The sequence below is a fragment of the Rhinatrema bivittatum genome, chromosome 2 (assembly GCF_901001135.1).
Source record: "Rhinatrema bivittatum chromosome 2, aRhiBiv1.1, whole genome shotgun sequence".
Taxonomy (NCBI): Eukaryota; Metazoa; Chordata; class Amphibia; order Gymnophiona; family Rhinatrematidae; genus Rhinatrema; species Rhinatrema bivittatum.
This window is the reverse complement of record NC_042616.1, coordinates 272,365,698-272,384,806: the sequence shown is the minus strand read 5'-3', so window position 1 is coordinate 272,384,806 and position 19,109 is coordinate 272,365,698. Positions and strand designations below refer to the sequence as shown.

Here is a 19,109-nt window from a genome sequence, read left to right as displayed (position 1 = left end):
TATTAAAAGGGCACTCGAGGAATGGCGACATCTCTTGGAGGGGGCTAAATTTACCATTAACATCTATACGGATCATAAGAATCTGGCCTATTTGTCTCATGCTCAACGTCTAAATCCACGTCAAGCTCGTTGGGCATTTTTTTTAGCAGATTCGACTTTAAGTTACATTTTTGTCCCTCTGAGAAGAATGTTCATGCCGATGCATTATCACAAAGTTTTATTTCTGATGACATTCCTGAATCACCCGACATATAATTGATCCGGCCCACATAATAGTGGCAGTAACCTTCACTGTTCTGGTGGGGAATACAGTGGTACCTAGACATTCCAGACAAAAAGTGTTACACTGGGCCCATTATTCTTTATTTGCAGGACACCCCAGCAGACTCGGAACTAAGAGTCTCGTGTCCCGTCACTATTGGTGGCCACAGTGGGCTGCCGACGTCAAGAAGTATGTGGACTTCTGCCCTACTTCTGTGGCTCAAAAGTCATCTAGACAACGATCGAGTGGACTTTTGCAACCTCTTCTGATTCCAGATCGGCCATGGAGTCACATCACAACAGACTTTATTACAGATCTCCCTCTCTCAGAGGGCAGTTCCGTAATCTGGATTGTCATTTATCGTTTTTCTCACATGGCACACTTCGTTCCTTTGCCAGGATTGCCCTCCATGTCTGAATTGGGTCGATTATTTCTTCAACACATCTTCCGAATCCATGGTCTACCTTCTAGTATTTTATTGGATAGAGGAGTCCAGTTTACGGCACGATATTGGAGGGATCTTTGTAAAAAGTTTGGAATAGACCTTAACTTTTCTTCCGCTTATCATTCCCAATCCAATGGACTAAGCGAACGAACAAATCAAACACTCAAAACATTTTTACGTTGTTATGTAAATCAACGTCAGGACGACTGGACATCTTTACTACCCTGGGCTGAGCTTTGTCACAATAATCACATTCACCAGGCTTCTAGCTCATCACCCTTCTTCTTGGTCTTTGGAAGACACCCTAGACTTCCACTTCCCGTTCTCGGACAGCAGCACGGGCCAAAGCGATTCAGCCACAAGCTCTGATCCCCACGGTGCGTCGGACTTTAACCCGGAAGTTCCCGCGGTTACGCGGGAACTTCGGGTATTTAAAGGACTGAGCCCAGCACAGCATTGCCTCAGCTACAGGCTTGCTTGTGCTGGTGCTCCTGTGAGTGACTTCTGGTTCCTGTCTAATTTTGACCTCGGACTGCCTCTGGACCTGTTTGCCTGCCGCCTGCCTTTGACTTTGGATTGCCTCTGGACCTGTTTGCTTACCGCCTGCCTTTGACTTTGGATTGCCTCTGGACCTGTTTGCCTGCCGCCTGCCTTTGACCTCGGATTGCCTCTGGACCTACCTTGCCTGCCTTGACTATAGATTGCCCCTGGACCTGCCTTGCCTGCCTGGACTACGGATTGCCCCTGGACCTGCTCTGCCTGCTGCCTGCCTTGACTTCGGATTGTTTCTGGACTTACCTAGTTCACCCTGGCCTGAAGCACGGTGTGCCATCTCCACTGGCTGAGATCTTCCTTGGATCCTACCATTCCAGAAGGTAAGATCCTTGACTACCTTGGATTCACATATTTAAATTATAACAACAGGCTGGCCAGAAGGCTAAAAGGTTTTACGATGCTCATCATCGGGCAGCTCCTCAGTTGCATCCTGGAGATAAAGTGTGGCTCAGTACCCGCTTCATATGCCTGAAACTGCCTTCCGCTCAATTTGCACCCAGATACATCGGCCCATTCTCGGTACTTCGCTGCCTGGGACCAGTTTCTTACAGCCTCCAGTTACCTCCTTCACTTAAAATCCACAATGCCTTCCACATCTCTCTCTTAAAGCCACTCATCCTGTCGGAGTTCTCACAAAAGACGCCTGAACCTCAACCTCTCACAGCTGAAGAGGACATCACCTACTAGGTCGAGGACATCCTGGATGTTAGAAAACGCAGCAGTCGGGAGTATCTCATGGCATGGTTTCGGTCTGGAGGAGAACAGTTGAGAACCCGCGATCAATATTCTCGACAAGGAATTGATCAAGAAATTCCACAAATCTCATCCTAGGAAACTGAAACCCCTGGGGAGGGGCCCTAAGAAGGAGGGTACTGTTACACCTGTCGGTCGCAGACGGCTGCGACCACTAATGCTCACCTCTTTCTTTGCTGCCTTGTCAGTATTGGGGAGAACGATGACCTCTGCCAGTGACTGCCGACCTGCCTGGCATTCTTGGGACAGCGTGGGCAGTGCCAACCACCATCTTGCCCCAGGAATCACATAGGTGCGCGTGTGCAAGGGCCACTCTTGTACATGTCATGGCGGGAACCTAGGGGCGTCCCCTCCTGATGACGTCTTCACTCTACTGTACTTATCCTGACTGGCCCTGCCTATCGATGAGTTAGCAAGGAGTTCCCTCATTGCTGAATCCGCTCTCACTCACGGACTTCCTGTTCCTGCATTCAGCGTGAAACACCTTGGGTACCCGCTCCTTGGGGGCCCTTCCTCGTCTCTGGCTATCTGCTCCTCGGAGGGCCTTCTGCCTTGGACTGCTGCCTGTCCCGCTCCTCGGGAACCTTCCTGGAACTACCCTTCAGTGAGTACCTAACTCCATGGATCTACTCTATCAACTCTTGTGGGATCCTCTCCGGTGTACCCCATCCCTCAGGCCACTACCGTATTCTCTCCAGTAGGAGCTACTCCGGTGTACCCTGCGCTGTAGGCCACTACCGCTTCATCTCCAGGACTCTCTCTGTGTTCCGGTGCCTCGGACTTCCACCATACCACCTCTGTGGGGAATCCCTCAGTGTCCCCTGCGCTGCAGGCCACTACCATACCATCACTACGGAGAGACTACCTGGGTATTTCCTGTGCTACAGGTCACTACCATATCGTCTCTACTGAGAGACTCCTTCAATGTACCTGCGCTGCAGGTCACAACCTGTTATCACTATGAAGAGACTTCCTCGGCGTTCCTTGCCCTGCGGACCACTACTGGATTTCCATCTCTGAGGTATTCCCTCTGGGTATACCCCTCTACTCTGACATCACTACTTCTCCTGCACTTCCGCTCCTTAGGCTGTGTTCTTCTATCTGTCTAATAAAGACTCTATTCCACAGCTATCTCTGACGTCTGCTGGGACCAAGCCTCCCGACGGTGAGGCTCACAGGGCTCCTCTCTGTGGGCGGTGATACCTCTCACCTCGGCCCAGGGTCCACACACTAACAAACCATAACAGTGATCTAGCTAATGTTTGGGTACCTGCCAGGTACTTGTGACTTGGATTGGCCACTGTTGGAAACAGAATATTGGGCTTGATGGACCCTTGGTCTGATTCAGTATGGTATTTCTTATGTTCTTATGTCTATAGCCCATATTTAGTTCAGAAACAGGAATCTTCCATACTACTGCTGCTGATAGCAAACAGTGCAGCAACATCACTACAGTGATAATTGTGATGAAGGCGCAGCATAGCAAAATTGATGATGCTACTGCTGCTAGACTAGTATTATTACTTATGTCCTTACAGTATAACTGCTGCTGACAAGAAAATAGAAACAAAAAAACATGACAGAAAAAAAAACAACCATACAGCCCATCTTGTCTGCCCATCCACTACAATCCCTACTACTCTTCTTCCTGCCTTTAGTTCATAATATATCTAATTATCTCCTACACAAAAAGAGATATATGGTAAAACCCAATGAATCAGGCAATTTTCTAGTCTAGTGCTTCTCCTCTAAGAGGGCAACTTTCAGACTGTGGGCAGAAGAGTAAAGTCTGAGGGTACTTTTTTAAATATAGACTTTGCATCTGTTTTCAAAAGGAAACTTTCCCTTCGAAAACTGGAGAAGAAAAACTACGCATACAGATGTGTCCCTGCTATCTGCGCGGATACTTTTTCCAGCAAAATTTTGTATGCGCATGGTGTGTAACTGTGCATGTGCACGTAAGTGCTAACCCCTCCCAGGAGTGTCTCCTCTGTGTGAATAAACATACACTTAGCAGGACGTGCAGAGAGGGCAATCTAGGTAATTCTCAAAGAGCCCATTGCCCTGAGGAAAACATAGTTTAATGTGTGAAATGCTTTTGAAAATTGCCTTCTAAAGGCTTGATCTTCTAAAACATTTAGATGTAAAAAAAAACTAACAACCCTGTTTCATGCTTGTAAATTGGCACTTTAAAAATCAACTCGGAGAAGGGAGGGGTTCGATAGATAAAAGTACATGTAAAATGCAATTTCACATGTAGGGATTTTGCAAGCAGCATTGGAGGTGGGGAAAGGATTGCACATAAATCTACATGCACAGTGGTTCCAGATGCTCAGTAGCAGGTGTAACTTTGTGTACGCATGTCCCAACCTGCAAATTTTCTAAGCGGACTTCTGCGTATTAAGTCTGCTTTGAAAGTCAGGGTTTACAACTCTGTGGAAAAAGGACCCGTAGACTTTAACCCTATGCAAGTAGTCGTAAAATTACCCCTCAGCATCCCCAGGTACGCTTGCAAGAATGCAAGCATAAATCAGAAGAGTTCAATTGAACTCAATGGGAGCAATTTTCGAACTGCATTTTGGAACAAAGCATACGGACACTTTTTAACTGTGGATTTTGCCCCAAGTTTTAAAGTGAAAATCCTCAAATGCTTTCCCTTTCAAACTTGCCATGGTTCTGTAGTGTCTGTGGACATTTGTGCCTAATTTTTCGAGAGGTACGCATGAGGGGGCGTGTCCTATGCAAATAAGGCATTTTTCATGCAGTGGGGAAACATCGCCGCACGCAATGTTTTCGCCATTCGCGGAACTGGAGTCGCAAATCGCGAAAACATCGTGCACCGCGATAAAATAACCAATGAAGCATCACAGTACATGAAAGTGTACTGCCAGGAGGAGGAAGAGAGAGAGAGACTTCCTATAATGCCTATGCCCTAGACAGGTATTTGTATCCCAATGAAGCATCACAGTACACGAAAGTGTACTGCCAGGAGGAAGAGAGAGAGAGAGAGAGAGAGAGAGAGAGAGAGAGAGAGAGAGAGAGAGAGACTTCCTATAATGCCTATGCCCTAGACAGGTATTTGTATCCCTATGGGAGGGTCACTTAGTAACTCGAGGTGGGGATTAGGTATGAGCGTAGGGGGTTGTGGGCCACTTTCACATTCAACATGAGACCTACGGAAAGAATAGTGGTCTCTACTGAAGATTTGCTGGCCGTCGGAGTGAGGAAACTCAGTCCAAGAAGAGATTTGGGCAACGTTCTCTCAACCTAGATTGTTGTTGCCCAGGTAGAGTGTCCATCAAGCTAGGTTGAGAGAACGTTGCCCAAATCTTTTCTTGGAGTGAGTGTCCTCACTCCGACGGCCAGCAAATCTTCACTAGAGACCACTGTTCTTTCCTTAGGTCTCATGTTGAATGTGAAAGTGGCCCACAACTCCCTACGCTCATACCTAATCCCCACCTCGAGTTACTAGGTGGCCCTCCCATAGGGATACAAATACCTGTCTAGGGCATAGGCATTATAGGAAGGCGCTCTCTCTCGCTCTCTCGCTCTCTCTCATACTCCTGTATCGCAAATGAAAGGGTTGTAGCTATTGGCCGCGTTAGGAGCCACACTACCACTGTGGCCGTTTCACCGCACACAATAACTTTACATAAACTCCACCCCCTGAATACTAAATTAAGAATTTGCAATCACGTTAACGGCTGTTAGCGCAATTTGCAACTTTATCTCCTGCGGTAACTCCTTAGAAAATGACCCCCATACAGTTGAAAATGCAATCTATGAGCCTGCTTTACTAAGCTTTTTTCCCCCCCCCACAGACAGAGAATGGGAGAAAAGCCTTAGTAAAAAAGAGCCTATAAGGTCACTCACTATATAGAGACCTGGAAAGTGGGTAAGTTATCTGGGTAAAGTTATCTGTGTACCTTTATCCAGATAAGTCTGCTGCTGAATATACCTGGATAAAGTTCTGCATGTCCCTTTGCCTGGTTAACTTTAGGATAGGTTTTTTTCAAACAAACTTATGCGCCTAACTATAGCTGGACAACTCCTAATATCTGAGGGCCCCAGCTAAAATTTAACCCTGCCCCTGAATTCTTCCAATGATGCTTCTTTTTATACCTGAATGTATCTGTTCAGCAGGGGGAAATATTTATAGCTTGGCTGGACAAAGTTTTGAATAGCAGTCTCTATATGTGCTATTTTCTTTCCCCAAATGCCTTCTCTTACTGTGATTAAAAGTAATAGCCTTCCTCCTCAAGGTGGGTCCTTTTAACCACTCTGTGGGAAGACCATTTTCAGACGACTGATTTACATGCACAAAACATTTTTTACCCAAATAAATGGCTTTGGAAACTGCCCTCTGTATGCATATCTAGCAAAACTTTTATTTAAGTAGATTGTTAACATATTCAAAAGGGGGACACTGCCACCATTGTATGCAAAACTATCTCATGCACATTTATTGTGGGTATCCTGAAAGCATGGCCTCTTTGTGGCTCTCGAGGACCAGAGTTGGTCACTAGTTCGTAAATTGTCAGCTAAGTGGCAGAGCAGTAGGACAGCCACAAACTGAGCCCTCCGGGGAGACTGGGGCCAACAAGCTTATAACATGGCCATCCTGTTCCTTCTGTCCTAATAACCAAGTCTATTGTAAACCAGGCATTCCCTATATGCGAGAATATAGTACTGTAAACCTAGCTACAGGGAGTACTAAAAAAAAAAAGGACATACTGTACAATTTTGTAAATGAAATTCAATCTGTTGAATCGAGTAAAGGATAGCTATAAAATTACTGTGCAATATTACAGCAAAATTTGACAAGAAACAATCTAGCATTTGTAATCCAGTATGGAGTGCATTGTAGGGGTGTTATTAATTTTTGTTCATCTCTAGAAATAACGTCACCTAGGCATATTGAAGCAAGTCACTTTCATTCAATTTTCATTCTGAAGACATGACAGCATCTGAACGCATCTAGAAATAATTGTTGTTATCCTTCAGAGTTTTTGAAACAAAACACAATCATCCCCCTGAATTACAGGCCTGCCCTGACAATCTTTCAGAGTTGCATTGTTCTAAACTAATATCTCTTAGACAGATTCTGAATAATGTAAAAGGCTAAAACCCACAGAAAAAAAATCAAGAATTCAGAAATGAAATTTAGCCTGTCAAATTTCAACTCAATTGATCTTTATTCCCTTAATATTCCACTGAAACAAAACTATTTCATTCCAGCTCACAGAGATCATTACCATGGAGGCTGAAGAATCTTCTCAATTTAGTGGTAAGCCATTTTTTGTTAGTTAAAGTATGCATTGCTTTATCAGACTGAATAGACTCTTTCCAGTTTGACACAAATTTGATGTGATATGATAAGACACTTTTTATGATAAACCTTTGTTAGTTAAAGATAAACTTATTTAATTATTAAGGGTTTGTGGTATGTTTCTAATTCTTACTTTCATAAATATTTAAGCTTCAGATGACTGAAGAAGTAGGAGTAAGTGCTATATAAAAAAGACTTTTAAAAAATCCACATTCTATGTGGTCTGTTCAGGACAAGTCAATTTAAACCGCAGTCTAAAAAAATTGTTCCCTTTTATATATTCCTTGCATAGATTCAGGTGCCAAAAACACTGCATAATTGCCCCCTTTGACTTTTTCTGACATACAAGTCTCCTCTATGCAGGCTCTTAAAGTTGTGTTCAGATGTTTTAGATATAAGGCCCCCAGCTGTTTAAAATGGAAAGCAGAAGAAGAGTAAACACAGTTGTTACACACACACGGTCTACATGGAATGGACCAGTTCTGTCCTCCGGCTTCCATTTTTCCTAATCAGTGTCAACTTACAGGCATAACGGGATATACATGCACCTTTATCTCTTTATGGAAATGTATATAATATTGCAGCCCAAGCCAGGCAAATCTAGGTCCTCACATAACACTGGCAGCAAAATCTTTAATTCTGACTAGTACTTCTGCAGACATTGCATCAAAAATAGAAATGAATGTAGGAAGCTGTTTTTAAAAAACTCCTATAATAGTTGTTTCTTTTTAACTTTTTCTACCATTTAAGAAACTGAGTGATAATAAGTAGTAATAAAGACCTCTGGGTCAGGGTCTCTGTAATATTGACAAGGATTTGTAAAGGTAGGGGCTTGAGACATATCCTTGCTGTTTTTTGTTTCACCAATAATAACTTGCTTTCTGTGTATATTGCTCAGTTACACTACAAGGACGGGGAATGGTGTGCAGTGATCAATACTGTCATAACAATATCCTGCTAAAATAGTAAATAAACCATTTCTTTGTGTTTATTAGAGCTAGTCCTCCTCACACATGAAAGACTGATACTTGCACTTAAGCTTGTAAGAATTTCTTTCTCGATAGCTTATTTTTCAGTGCATTTTTCAGAGAAAGGATTTCATCAAGCCATCTGATGTCAATATGCTATGCATGATATAGTGGTTCATTTTTCTCTTGCGGTAGTCATCGTACTGATTGTGGCAGAAGGTCATGTCACCGATAAAAGAACTTACCTGGAGTGGATTTGGTGACGAAAGCGGAGATGGAAGGCTGTGTCCTGGCGACTGGCTTGATTTCTGAGGAGAGTTTGAAGGCTGCTGAGTTGGTGACTGTTGGCTCTGACTTTGCGTCTGCGTTTGGTTTTGCTGCTGCTGCTGCTGCTGTGGCTGCTGGCTTTGTGGCTGATGCTGGCCTGTGTGCTGCTGTTGTTGCCCTTGCGGTTGCTGTTGCTGCTGTTGTTGATGATGATGCTGCTGCTGTTGCTGCTGTTGATGTTGGAGTTGTTGAAGATGCTGAAGTTGCTGAAGCTGTGAATTCAAGGATGAGGTAGCTAAAATTTAAAAAAAAGAAAGAAAAAGGAATTTGAATAGATGTCAGGACATTGGTTTCAACCTCTTGTCTCCTCCCAGCATTTTAAACCAACTACACATTGCATTATGATCTACATGAAATCAACACATAATAAAAGCAGTAATAATAAAATAAAACAAATCAATAATTTGCAAATAAGCTGAATTGTATCAAAATGAGATCCCGATTAGCCTTTCAATCATAGGGGCTGATGCACTAAAATACATTAACACTGGCTATTAAGATATGTAAATGTGGTGCTTAATGCATGTATTAATAGCTGATGTTAATGAGAGGCAAATGAGGCGTGCAATACCATAGACAGTAAAATATGCTCATAAAAGTACACAAGTTAATGCAGATGACACAAACACATCTCAGAGGTGTAGTTAAGCTTTGTGTGTTGTCTGTTACATTGTGCACATTTTAATATGTAAATTGTATATGTTTTTATGGCACTCATAGGTAATGAGCTGTTTTGCATAAGCTTGCATCTTAATACATTATTGGTTTAGATTTTGTTTTAACACTAATACAGTTTAGTTTATGTGTGTTAACTGCTTGGAACAGAGGACGCATGCATTTAACGCTTGTTAACGCTTATGTTACCATTAATGCAGTTGAGTCTATTGACCCCCATACTGCTTTAGGACTAGACAAACAGTTATTTCTGAAGTAGAATAAATTGTTCATGCCCACCCCATACTGTTTGTGTGACTGTTTTAAAAATCCACAGGGAAGAAAGAATAATGCTGCTATAGCCACACAATTGCAAATGGGCGAACTGAGACAGCATGCTAAAATCAGTGATCCAAGGTCAAAGGGAACAGCCAGTTGCAAAGCAGGGTTTGGCATTTAGGCCTCCTTGTCCTCATTTCTAGTCCTTCATTTTCAAAGAAAATCGGATTGCATCAGACTTGTGGGTGGACCTTCTGTTCTTCTTCTTTATGTCTTGCACGACATGCAATGTCATATTCTGAAAACCATTTGCCATCGGAATATGTCACATTAGGTTAAAAAGCGAAGACAGAAATGCTAGCCAAAAGGGTCAGCATCTACAAATTAAGCACCAATAAGGCACAACAAAATCATTGATACTAGATGTGTAGAGTGAGGGATGGGGACAAAACATGGTGTTTTATTATATCCAGGCAATTCCACTGTGGCATATACTACCCTAAACAGGCTACATTATGTAGAGACTACATAATGTGGCCCTAGTCACATTTGCATTGCAGGCCATGCCATTCAATACTGCCCCTCTCTCAGAGGCTTGCAGGAATAGGCAGTCTGGTAGGCACAAGGGGGGGGAGGGGGGGGGTTAGACCATGTGACAAGGAGGCAGTGTAGTTTTGGTTTTGAGGCAGAAGGATGTGTTTCAGTGTGCTTTCCATAGTTGGGCCCTCAGTCTAGAAGAAAGGGAGAGACACTGCCCTGCCAGTTCTTGGTGACAGACTAGGGAGAAGAAGGAATTAGGAAGCGTGCTTCCATTTTTCTTATCTGAACTTTAGGGTTTTTTATGTGTTAACGTGCATCTCCTGGGAGGCTGCAACCCCCTCTCCAGAGGTGCGGAGAGAATCTGAACACTGTTTTGTACCAACAAGAGGAGGCTGCAGAGACCTGTCAACTAGATTAAGTATTTTGCCAGACTGAATTTCCATCTTTGGGAAGTATTTTTAGTGCCCCCTTCCTTGTCCAGATCGGGATTGTAACATCTTACCAAAATCAGCCCTTGCTAAGAAAGGTCAATGAGCTATTCTTTGGAAGAGGAGTTGGAGAAAACGACCATCAGGAGACCCCCAACTGGAGTTTCCACCCTGGGACACAGGCAGGTGAAGATCGGGAGTGACCTTCTGGAGTCAGGTACTGTTTGGGAAAAGGGACATCTGCCCTGGTTAGGATACCCCAGCCCCTTGCATCAGACATTCATTCCACACCATGGATGGATTACAGGTTCCTAGTTTCAGTAAAAAGGGACACTTCCACAGAGGGATACATAATTTAAACTTGTCCTGCATCAAAGACAAAGAATCTGGATCTATTTGGACATTTTATTTATTCACTTTAATTATTTTCCTATAATCAATGGGGCCGATGCAAAAAGGTTGCACTGAAAGTGGACGCTGACTGTTCAGCGCACGCTATCCTAACACGCCCCCGGGCACCTCGCCTGGGGGTGAGATGCAATATTTAAATTAGGGCTCAGGCTGTTGAGGAGGCGCTAGGGGCGACTGCGGGCCCCTAGAGCCTCCTTGACAGTGTGCGCATGAGAGAGGTCCACTGACAGCGGCTGTCTGCCGGTTAAGAAAATGGACGCTGAATTTATCAGCGTCCGTTTGTCTAACCAGCGCACATGCATAGGTTAGGAAAATGGATGCTGATAAATTCATTGTCTATTCTCCGAACCTGACTACTGGCACCTAAGGAGTGTATAAATCAATATTAAAGTGTCAGGCACTTAATATTAAATTATTCACGCCTTCACTTATTGCCGATTGGTCCCTTCACTGTCACATGTCAGTGAAGGGAACAGTCAACTTTCTGAAGGCTGTCCTGAAAGGGGATTGGTCCTAATGTCAGTGAAAAGGACCAAGGAACAATAAGTGAAGGAGTGAATAGATTAATATTAAGTGCCCAACACTTTAATGCTGATTTATACATTCCTTACAGTGCAGGCAGTCAAGTTCAGAAAATGGACGCTGAATTTATCAGCGCCTATTTTCATAACCCGTAGATGTGCCAACTGAGCATCTGCTTCCTGTATCTGACTGCCAGCGTTTTTTTTTAAACTTTTTTATTTTTTTACTTTTTGTTTTTAGAGTTGTTCCTCCTACTTAATATACCAAAGATATTAAGTAGGAGACAGTACAGAAAAACAGTTTTTTTCTGCTTTTCTGTACTAGTTTTAGGAGCGCTCAACAATTAATGCCTGCTCTGGGCAGGCATTAATTCTTGATTGCTAAAATGTGCATCCTAGATACATATATTTTTTTTGCATTGGGAGTGAATAGCTAATAGCCTCATTCACATGCGCACTGTATTACATTGGCCCCAATATCAGTAAATATTATTTTGAACACCCATCCATTGAGTCCTACCTGTTTTGTCCAGGTAGCTGTCCCAAAGAGCAAGAGTAACACACAAACACACACACACATACAAACACACACACACTGTTTCCCTTCCCAGGGCCACAAAGGTTATCCTTCAACCCCACAGAAACAGTCTCCCCCTGGAAGAAAGAAAAGTTGGCCCATGTAAAGACATTATTTGATGGCTCTTTTGAATCATCACTAATCTGTGAGATAACACTAAAATAGTGCTAAGGTGAGCAAGGACATTAATACAAAACAATTTGAGTTCTTAATGATCATTTTTCATTAAAATTAACAGGACACTTGTTTCCACTTAAATTCTATAAGAAATTGCTATTTGAATTAATTACAAGTTTTGTTGCAGAGTGATGCTTTTAACCTGACTCACAATGTAAAGTAGACTGGCAAATCTAATTAACAATAATTCATAAAACATTAGAGTAAATGAAAACTGAGGCAGCCATGGTTAGTAAAAAGCTGTGAAAGATACTTGTGTTCTGTTTGTATAGGCTAAAATCGCTAACTAATGATCCATTACAATTGGTAAATATGCATTATTTGTTGATATAAGCAATGTAACAATACCAGCATTAAGGTAAGTTCACTAATAAGTGCAATTCCTTGGGCCCTGGTTTTGCCCATTGGCAGACTGGAGAAATTTGCAGTCATGTACAAAATGGCTGACTAAGGGTGAAATATGGGAAGCTTATATGTTAATTATAAAGCACCAGCAGGCACTTCAGCTAATCAAATTGCTTAGCTGCCTGACATGTGACATCTATAATGATGGTGTGTACAGTGGAAGGCACTTGGACTATTCCACTGAGGAATTTGTGTGAGGAGATTTCCTTTCTCTGTCTAAAATTTAAAAAAAAATATCTCTATTACTTGTAAGCATTTATAAAACTCATAGAAGTCCATATTCACAATCCAGATAGCAAAGTTAGCTGGATTAACTTATCCGGCTAACTTTGGATGTATATTCAATAGTATAGCCACATCATCCATTGTACCTTAAGACTGGAGGATAGCTAATGTAACCCCAATATTTAAAAAGGGCTCCAGGGGTGATCCGGTTAGCCTGACTTCAGTGTTACGATTCCCCCTGTTGCTGCGCTACAGGAGGTATCTTACCTTTCCTCCGGAGGCTGCTCCAAAGCCAGGGCCTCGCCTGTGCACCATCCAGGACTTGCTCCAGGGTCTGGGAGTCCTAGCTGTTCCTGAGGCCTGCCTGTGGCTTGCATGGCTGTGTTTGGACTTCCTGTTTGGCGACGCCCTTCTCCCTAGGGGCCGGCCCGCAGCTCTCTACCCCAGTTATAGGGCCAGCAAGGGGCGGTCCTGGCAAACTCCTCCCAGGGAATTGCCTACAACCTGCAGTATAAAAGGACTCTCATTTCACTTGCTACTGGCCTTCGGATTGAGCATTACAGTCGTCTGTACCTCTTCCTCGATCCAGGTCCTCCGTGGTCTACCTTGCTTTGATGGTGCCTTGTCCTGTCTTGCCTTGATGTCTGTTCCTGATCTTGCCTTGATGTGTTACCTGATGTCTGTTCCGGATCCTGTGTTTGATCCAGTTCCTGAGTTTCCCAGATGATCCTGCTTCAGGCTGCCGGTGTGCAGCGAACCTTGCTTCAGGCTGCCGGTGTGCAGCAATCCCCTGCTTCAGGCTGCTGGTGTGAAGCAAACCCTGCTATAGACTGCTTGTACTGCAGCTACTTGCCTTACCCTGTTCCTGAATGCTAGCACCTCTTTCCTGTACCTTCCAGATGTCCTGGTGCCTCGCGGCAAGCCATGTCGTGGTCTGTGACCAGCCCCGTGGGCGGGCTGTGTAGGGCGCTTCATGATGCAAGCCATGCACCTCGTTCCTGAGTCTGTGAGAGAGCCTTACCCTGTTCCTGAATGCTAGCACTTCGTTCCTGTATGCATCTTACCTCGTTCCTGCCTCTGATGTCTCCGCACCAGTCCTTGCCTCTGATGTCTCCACACCAGTCCTTGCCTCTGATGTCTCCGCACCAGTCCTTGCTTCTGATGTCTCCGCACCAGTCCTTGCTTCTGATGTCGCTGCACTGGCCTACGCCTAAGATGTCCCCCGTGTACTATGGACTCTGTCTGCCCTCGTTCTCTGTCCAGCCTGCCGCCCTTTTCCGTTACCCAGCGGCAGGTCCGAAAGGAACCTGCCGCTGGGTAACGGACTGTTACCCAGCGGCAGGTTAATGAACAGTCTGAGGACCGTTCATTAACCAACATTGCGTTGCTGGTTGTCATGGGCGTGCAGGTCTGGCTGAGGGTCAGACTCCGTTCCTGAATTCCTGCTCCGGTACACGCCTGGCTCATCATGCCAGCACCGGTTCACCTCCCACGGTGTGGCTGGGGCTCCTCCCTAGCTCTCGCCGTGGCCCAAGGGCTCACACCACCTGCTTTAGAGACGGCCGTGCTCCTTGCGCCTATGATATGTACCCGAGGGCGCCCAGACCTTCGGCTCGTCTGCGGCGTGGCAGACGCGCTCGTAACATTCAGTGCCAGGAAAAATTGTGGAAAGTGTTCTAAATATCAAAATCACAGAACATAGAGAAAGACATGGTTTAATGGAACAAAGTCAGCCTGGCTTTACCCAAGGCAAGTCTTGCCTCACTAATCTGCTTCACTTTTTTGAAGGAGTTAATAAACATGTGGATAAAGGTGAACTGGTAGATATAGTGTACTTGGATTATCAGAAGGCGTTTGACAAAGTTCCTCATGAGAGGCTTCTAGGAAAAGTAAACAGTCATGGGATAGGTGGCAATGTCCTTTCGTAGATTACAAACTGGCTAAAAGACAGGAAACAGAGTAGGATTAAATGGACAATTTTCTCAGTGGAAGGGAGTGGGCAGTGGAGTGCCTCAGTGATCTATATTGGGACCCTTACTTTTCAATATATTTATAAATGATCTGGAAACAAATACGACAAGTGAGGTAATCAAATTTGCAGATGATACAAAATTGTTCAGAGTAGTTAAATCACAAGCAGATTGAGATAAATTTCAGGAACAACTTGTCAGACTTGAAGATTGGGCATCCAAATGGCAGATGAAATTTAATGTGGATAAGTGCAAGGTGATGCATATAGGGAAAAATAACCCATGCTATAGTTACACAATGTTAGGTTCCATATTAGGTGCTACCTCCCAAGAAAGAGATCTAGGCGTCATAGTGGATAACACATTGAAATCGTCAATTCAGTGTGCTGTGGCAGTCAAAAAAGTAAACAGAATGTTGGGAATTATTAGAAAGGGAATGGTGAATAAAACGGCCATCTTTACTCATCAGCCCCTATTATAGAGTATACTATAATAGGGGCTGATGAGTAAAGATGGCCGGCGCCATCTTTAAAGATGGCGCCGGCCATCCAGTGCTCCTACCATGTGACAGGGGCCGGCCAATGGCACGAATACCCTGTCACATGGTAAGGGCAAAGGGGCATCGGCACCATTTTTTTTTAGAATAGCTGATGCCTGGGAACGGGAAATCTCTCCCCGAGGCCCCCCTGGATCTCTCCTGTCCCTGAGGCCCCCCTGGATCTCTCCCCTAGGCCCCCCGAGGCCCCCCTGGACCACCAGGTAATTTTAAAAGGTTTTGGGGGGGTCGGGAGGGTGGGGTCGATTTAAAGGGTCGGGTGGTTTGTTTTTTTAGCGGCGCGGGCCTCCCTAAAAAAAAAATTAGCGATGTGATTTGGAATCGGAAACGATTCCAATTCACATATCTTAACGATCAGATTTCACCCCCCCCCCCCCCCCAGCTGAATCTGATCGTTAAGACGATCTGGCACACGATTCACATCTCTAGAATAGAACAGCTCCCCTATGAGGAAAGCCTAAAGAGGTTAGGACTTTTCAGCTGGGAGAAGAGACGGCTGATAAAGGTGTTTAAAATCATGAGAGGTCTAGAACAGGTAGATGTGAATCAGTTATTTAGTCTTTCAGATAATAGAAGGACTAGGGGGCACTCCATGAAGTTAGCATGTGGCACATTTAAAACTAATCGTAGAAAGTTCTTTTTCACTCAATGCACAATTAAACTCTGGAATTTGTTGCCAGAGGATGTGGTTAGTGCAGTTAGTATAGCTGTGTTTAAAAAAGGATTGGATAAGTTCTTGGAGGAGAAGTCCATTACCTGCTATTAATTAAGTTGACTTAGAAAATAGCCACTGCTATTACTAGCAACAGTAACATGGAATAGACTTAGTTTTTGGGTACTTGCCAGGTTCTTATGGCCTGGATTGGCCACTGTTGGAAACAGGATGCTGGGCTTGATGACCCTTGGTCTGACCCAGTATGGAATGTTCTTATGTTCTTAGCTATTTTGCTTGACTAGACCTAGTACCTGAATTACTAAAGGGTTTTCCCATAGATACAAAATGGGAAAAAGCCTAAATGAATCTGGCCCTTAGCTGTCTGGCTAAGTCATCTAGTTATCTCTGAAAATTAGCTGGTTAACTTAGCTGGGTAACTCAATTTCTCCCAGTTACACATCAGGAACATGCCTAACTTATCTGGCTATATTCTAGTCACCTAACTTATTAACCGGCTAGAATTTAGCCGGATATGTGCCCAAATATTCATTTAGTTGGCTAACTTCTGAATATGGACCTCACCGCATTAGGTAAACTTTTTCCAGTACTGTTTTCTACCAAAACATTTAAAATGTCATAACTTCTTATAGTCCTATAAACCCCTTATCAAAAACACATGTAATCACTAGAGTCTATTTATCCAACTGTTCAGAATTGTCTCTTTTTATATCTTTGCTTTTTGCAATTCAATTAGTCTTGCTGGTTTTGGAGGACTGATAGCAGAATGTTATCCTCCACCACAAACAGTAAGGGGTTAATGTTTCCCCCACCACCACCACCACCACCACCGTCTCCACTGCCAACCATATCACTTAACTCTATGTGAGAGGGGTGGGTCTGCAAGGGCTTCTAGATAGGAGTAACCTGTACTCTGAGTCCAATCTCCATCCGTCTCCCTGCCCGTTGTGCTGGCATTCATACCAGCACAATCACCTGTGCACAACCCTGTAGGATAGATATTCAAAAGCCATTTAGATGGATAACTGAAAAGTTATCTGTCTAAATGGCTTAACCGCTAGAATTTAGTAGATATGTCGGGGGCGTTCCTGGGGCGGGCAGTAGGTATACCAGAGAGTAGCTGGTTAACTGGCTAACTCCGATATATTTGGAGAACCTAACTGGCTAATTCTGGCCTCGCTAAAGGCAGGTCTAAAGTTAGCTAGATTTACCTATCTGGCTAGCTTTTAAGATAGCCGGATCTATTCAGTAGTGCAACATCAGTTAAGTTAGCCGGATAGGTGTATCTGGCTAACTTATCCAGCCAATCAGTGGCTGAATATGGACCTCGCAATGTTCATTGTTTTCTATCCCAGTTTCCCAGGTAAAGAACCCTTGCATGCTGCCACAGAAGAGTCCCCTCTCATTTCTGCTTCAGAGTCTGGAGCCGTGGGGATCTCTACTGCCCTCCCCCAGTTCTGATCCCAAATTAGCAGATTGGGTCAGAAGAGAAATATCCACCAAGTGGTACATGTCTGCTTTGTAAACGAACTTCTTACTGAAGGGAAATAAACGGTGATGGCTCTTGTTTGTCCTTTAATTGTTCTTATGACGCACTCCCTGCATTATATTTCTAAAATATGCTCACTAACAAGTAGCATTATCAGGGGATTGTCCTTTATGAGAACGTTTCCTAAACATATCCCAGTTATTATTCTCATTTTGACTCTTTTTTTTTTTTTTTTTTTTTTATAAATTCACCCCTACCCCCTAGAAGCAATCTTTTGGTTTCTTCATCCAAGCATTTTTACTGGGCATAGAGGGTATGGATGCATGGGGGGCAGTGTATTCTTCCAGAATGTGCTTTTGAAAGCCATCCAAAATACACCAGGGAAACCAGAGAATCATTTAAAGGCAACTAATAACAACAAAATCCACTGTACTGCAATAAACACCGAGACGAAAACCTTTTCACACTGGGGTCATCATATAGCAAAGGACAATGAGTATACCACTCAAACTGTTTTTAATTCAAATAATCAACCCTATAAAAAAGGCAGAACTTTAAAAAGAGAAACATCTTCTATGTCAATAGTGTATGGTAGAAAATAAAAATAAAAACCAAAATCTGCTGTCATGGCCTGCCAAAGATGAAATATTGTTAACGTCCTTATAGCAATAAAAAAATTTGACATGATAAAAAAATAAAAATCAGATGAAATAGATTTAAAAATTATAAAAAATAATCTCCATACATGATAAATCAGAGCCAATGCACTTTTAAACCAAGCATATTGCCTAGTTAAAATATCTTATCTTCGTCTTTAGTAATCCAAGATCCTGTGCCTCCAGAAGCAATGCTGCTGAGATGATGGCAGGAATCTTATTTGGCTGAATTCTGGCTGTAATGTTGTTTTTTTTTTTTTATCTCAATTTAAATACAATACATAACAGATGAGTCAAGTCTCCTATACATGTTTCACAGACTGGACAATGTAGCTAGTACTCAGATTGAGCTTTGCAAATTGACTTGGTGTTATATGTATAGCTGTTCAGTGCGCAGGGCTGTCACAATCAGGATCACGATCCAATATATCCTACCCGAGGGAGCTTTTGACCTATCTCTAAATTAAAAGTGCCTCTAAAGAATTCTAAAATGCCTACCACAGAAATGTATCAGTTAAGTTATAATTAAAGAAGTTAAAGCCTGCTGAAAATAATGCCAATATTTTATATCTGACAGGCTCTGTAAAGTGAACATATTCATGGTGAAACTGAAAAATCACACAGATTACAAATGTGCATATAATGAGTACCATATCTGCATTATTTGCACTACTGCTTGAAATGCTATTCTGATTTACAAGAGAGGGAATGGACCATCACCCAAGACTGGCAGAGATTTTCACTGCATGTGTGAGTAGAGATTATAAAAGACCAATCCTGCTTCAAAGGATCAAATTACTCAAAATCATTTTGGCCCCTGGAGAGCAAATATCTGAAAAAAAAAAACCAACAACTAAGTAGCAGGTGTCAAGAGAACATATATTCATGAGAAATTTAGGAAAACAAACA

General features: G+C 43.3%; 1 protein-coding gene across 2 annotated transcripts in view; it reads right to left on the bottom strand.

Annotated features, from left to right (window-relative positions):
• POU6F2 (POU class 6 homeobox 2) overlaps positions 1-19,109 on the bottom strand; it is a 1,096,545-nt gene that overhangs the window by 338,419 nt on the left and 739,017 nt on the right. For both annotated transcript variants that reach the window (XM_029589525.1, XM_029589526.1), the window contains exon 5: positions 8,558-8,874. In XM_029589525.1, coding sequence (XP_029445385.1) covers positions 8,558-8,874 — 317 coding nt within the window. The remainder of the gene's footprint in view (positions 1-8,557; positions 8,875-19,109) is intronic.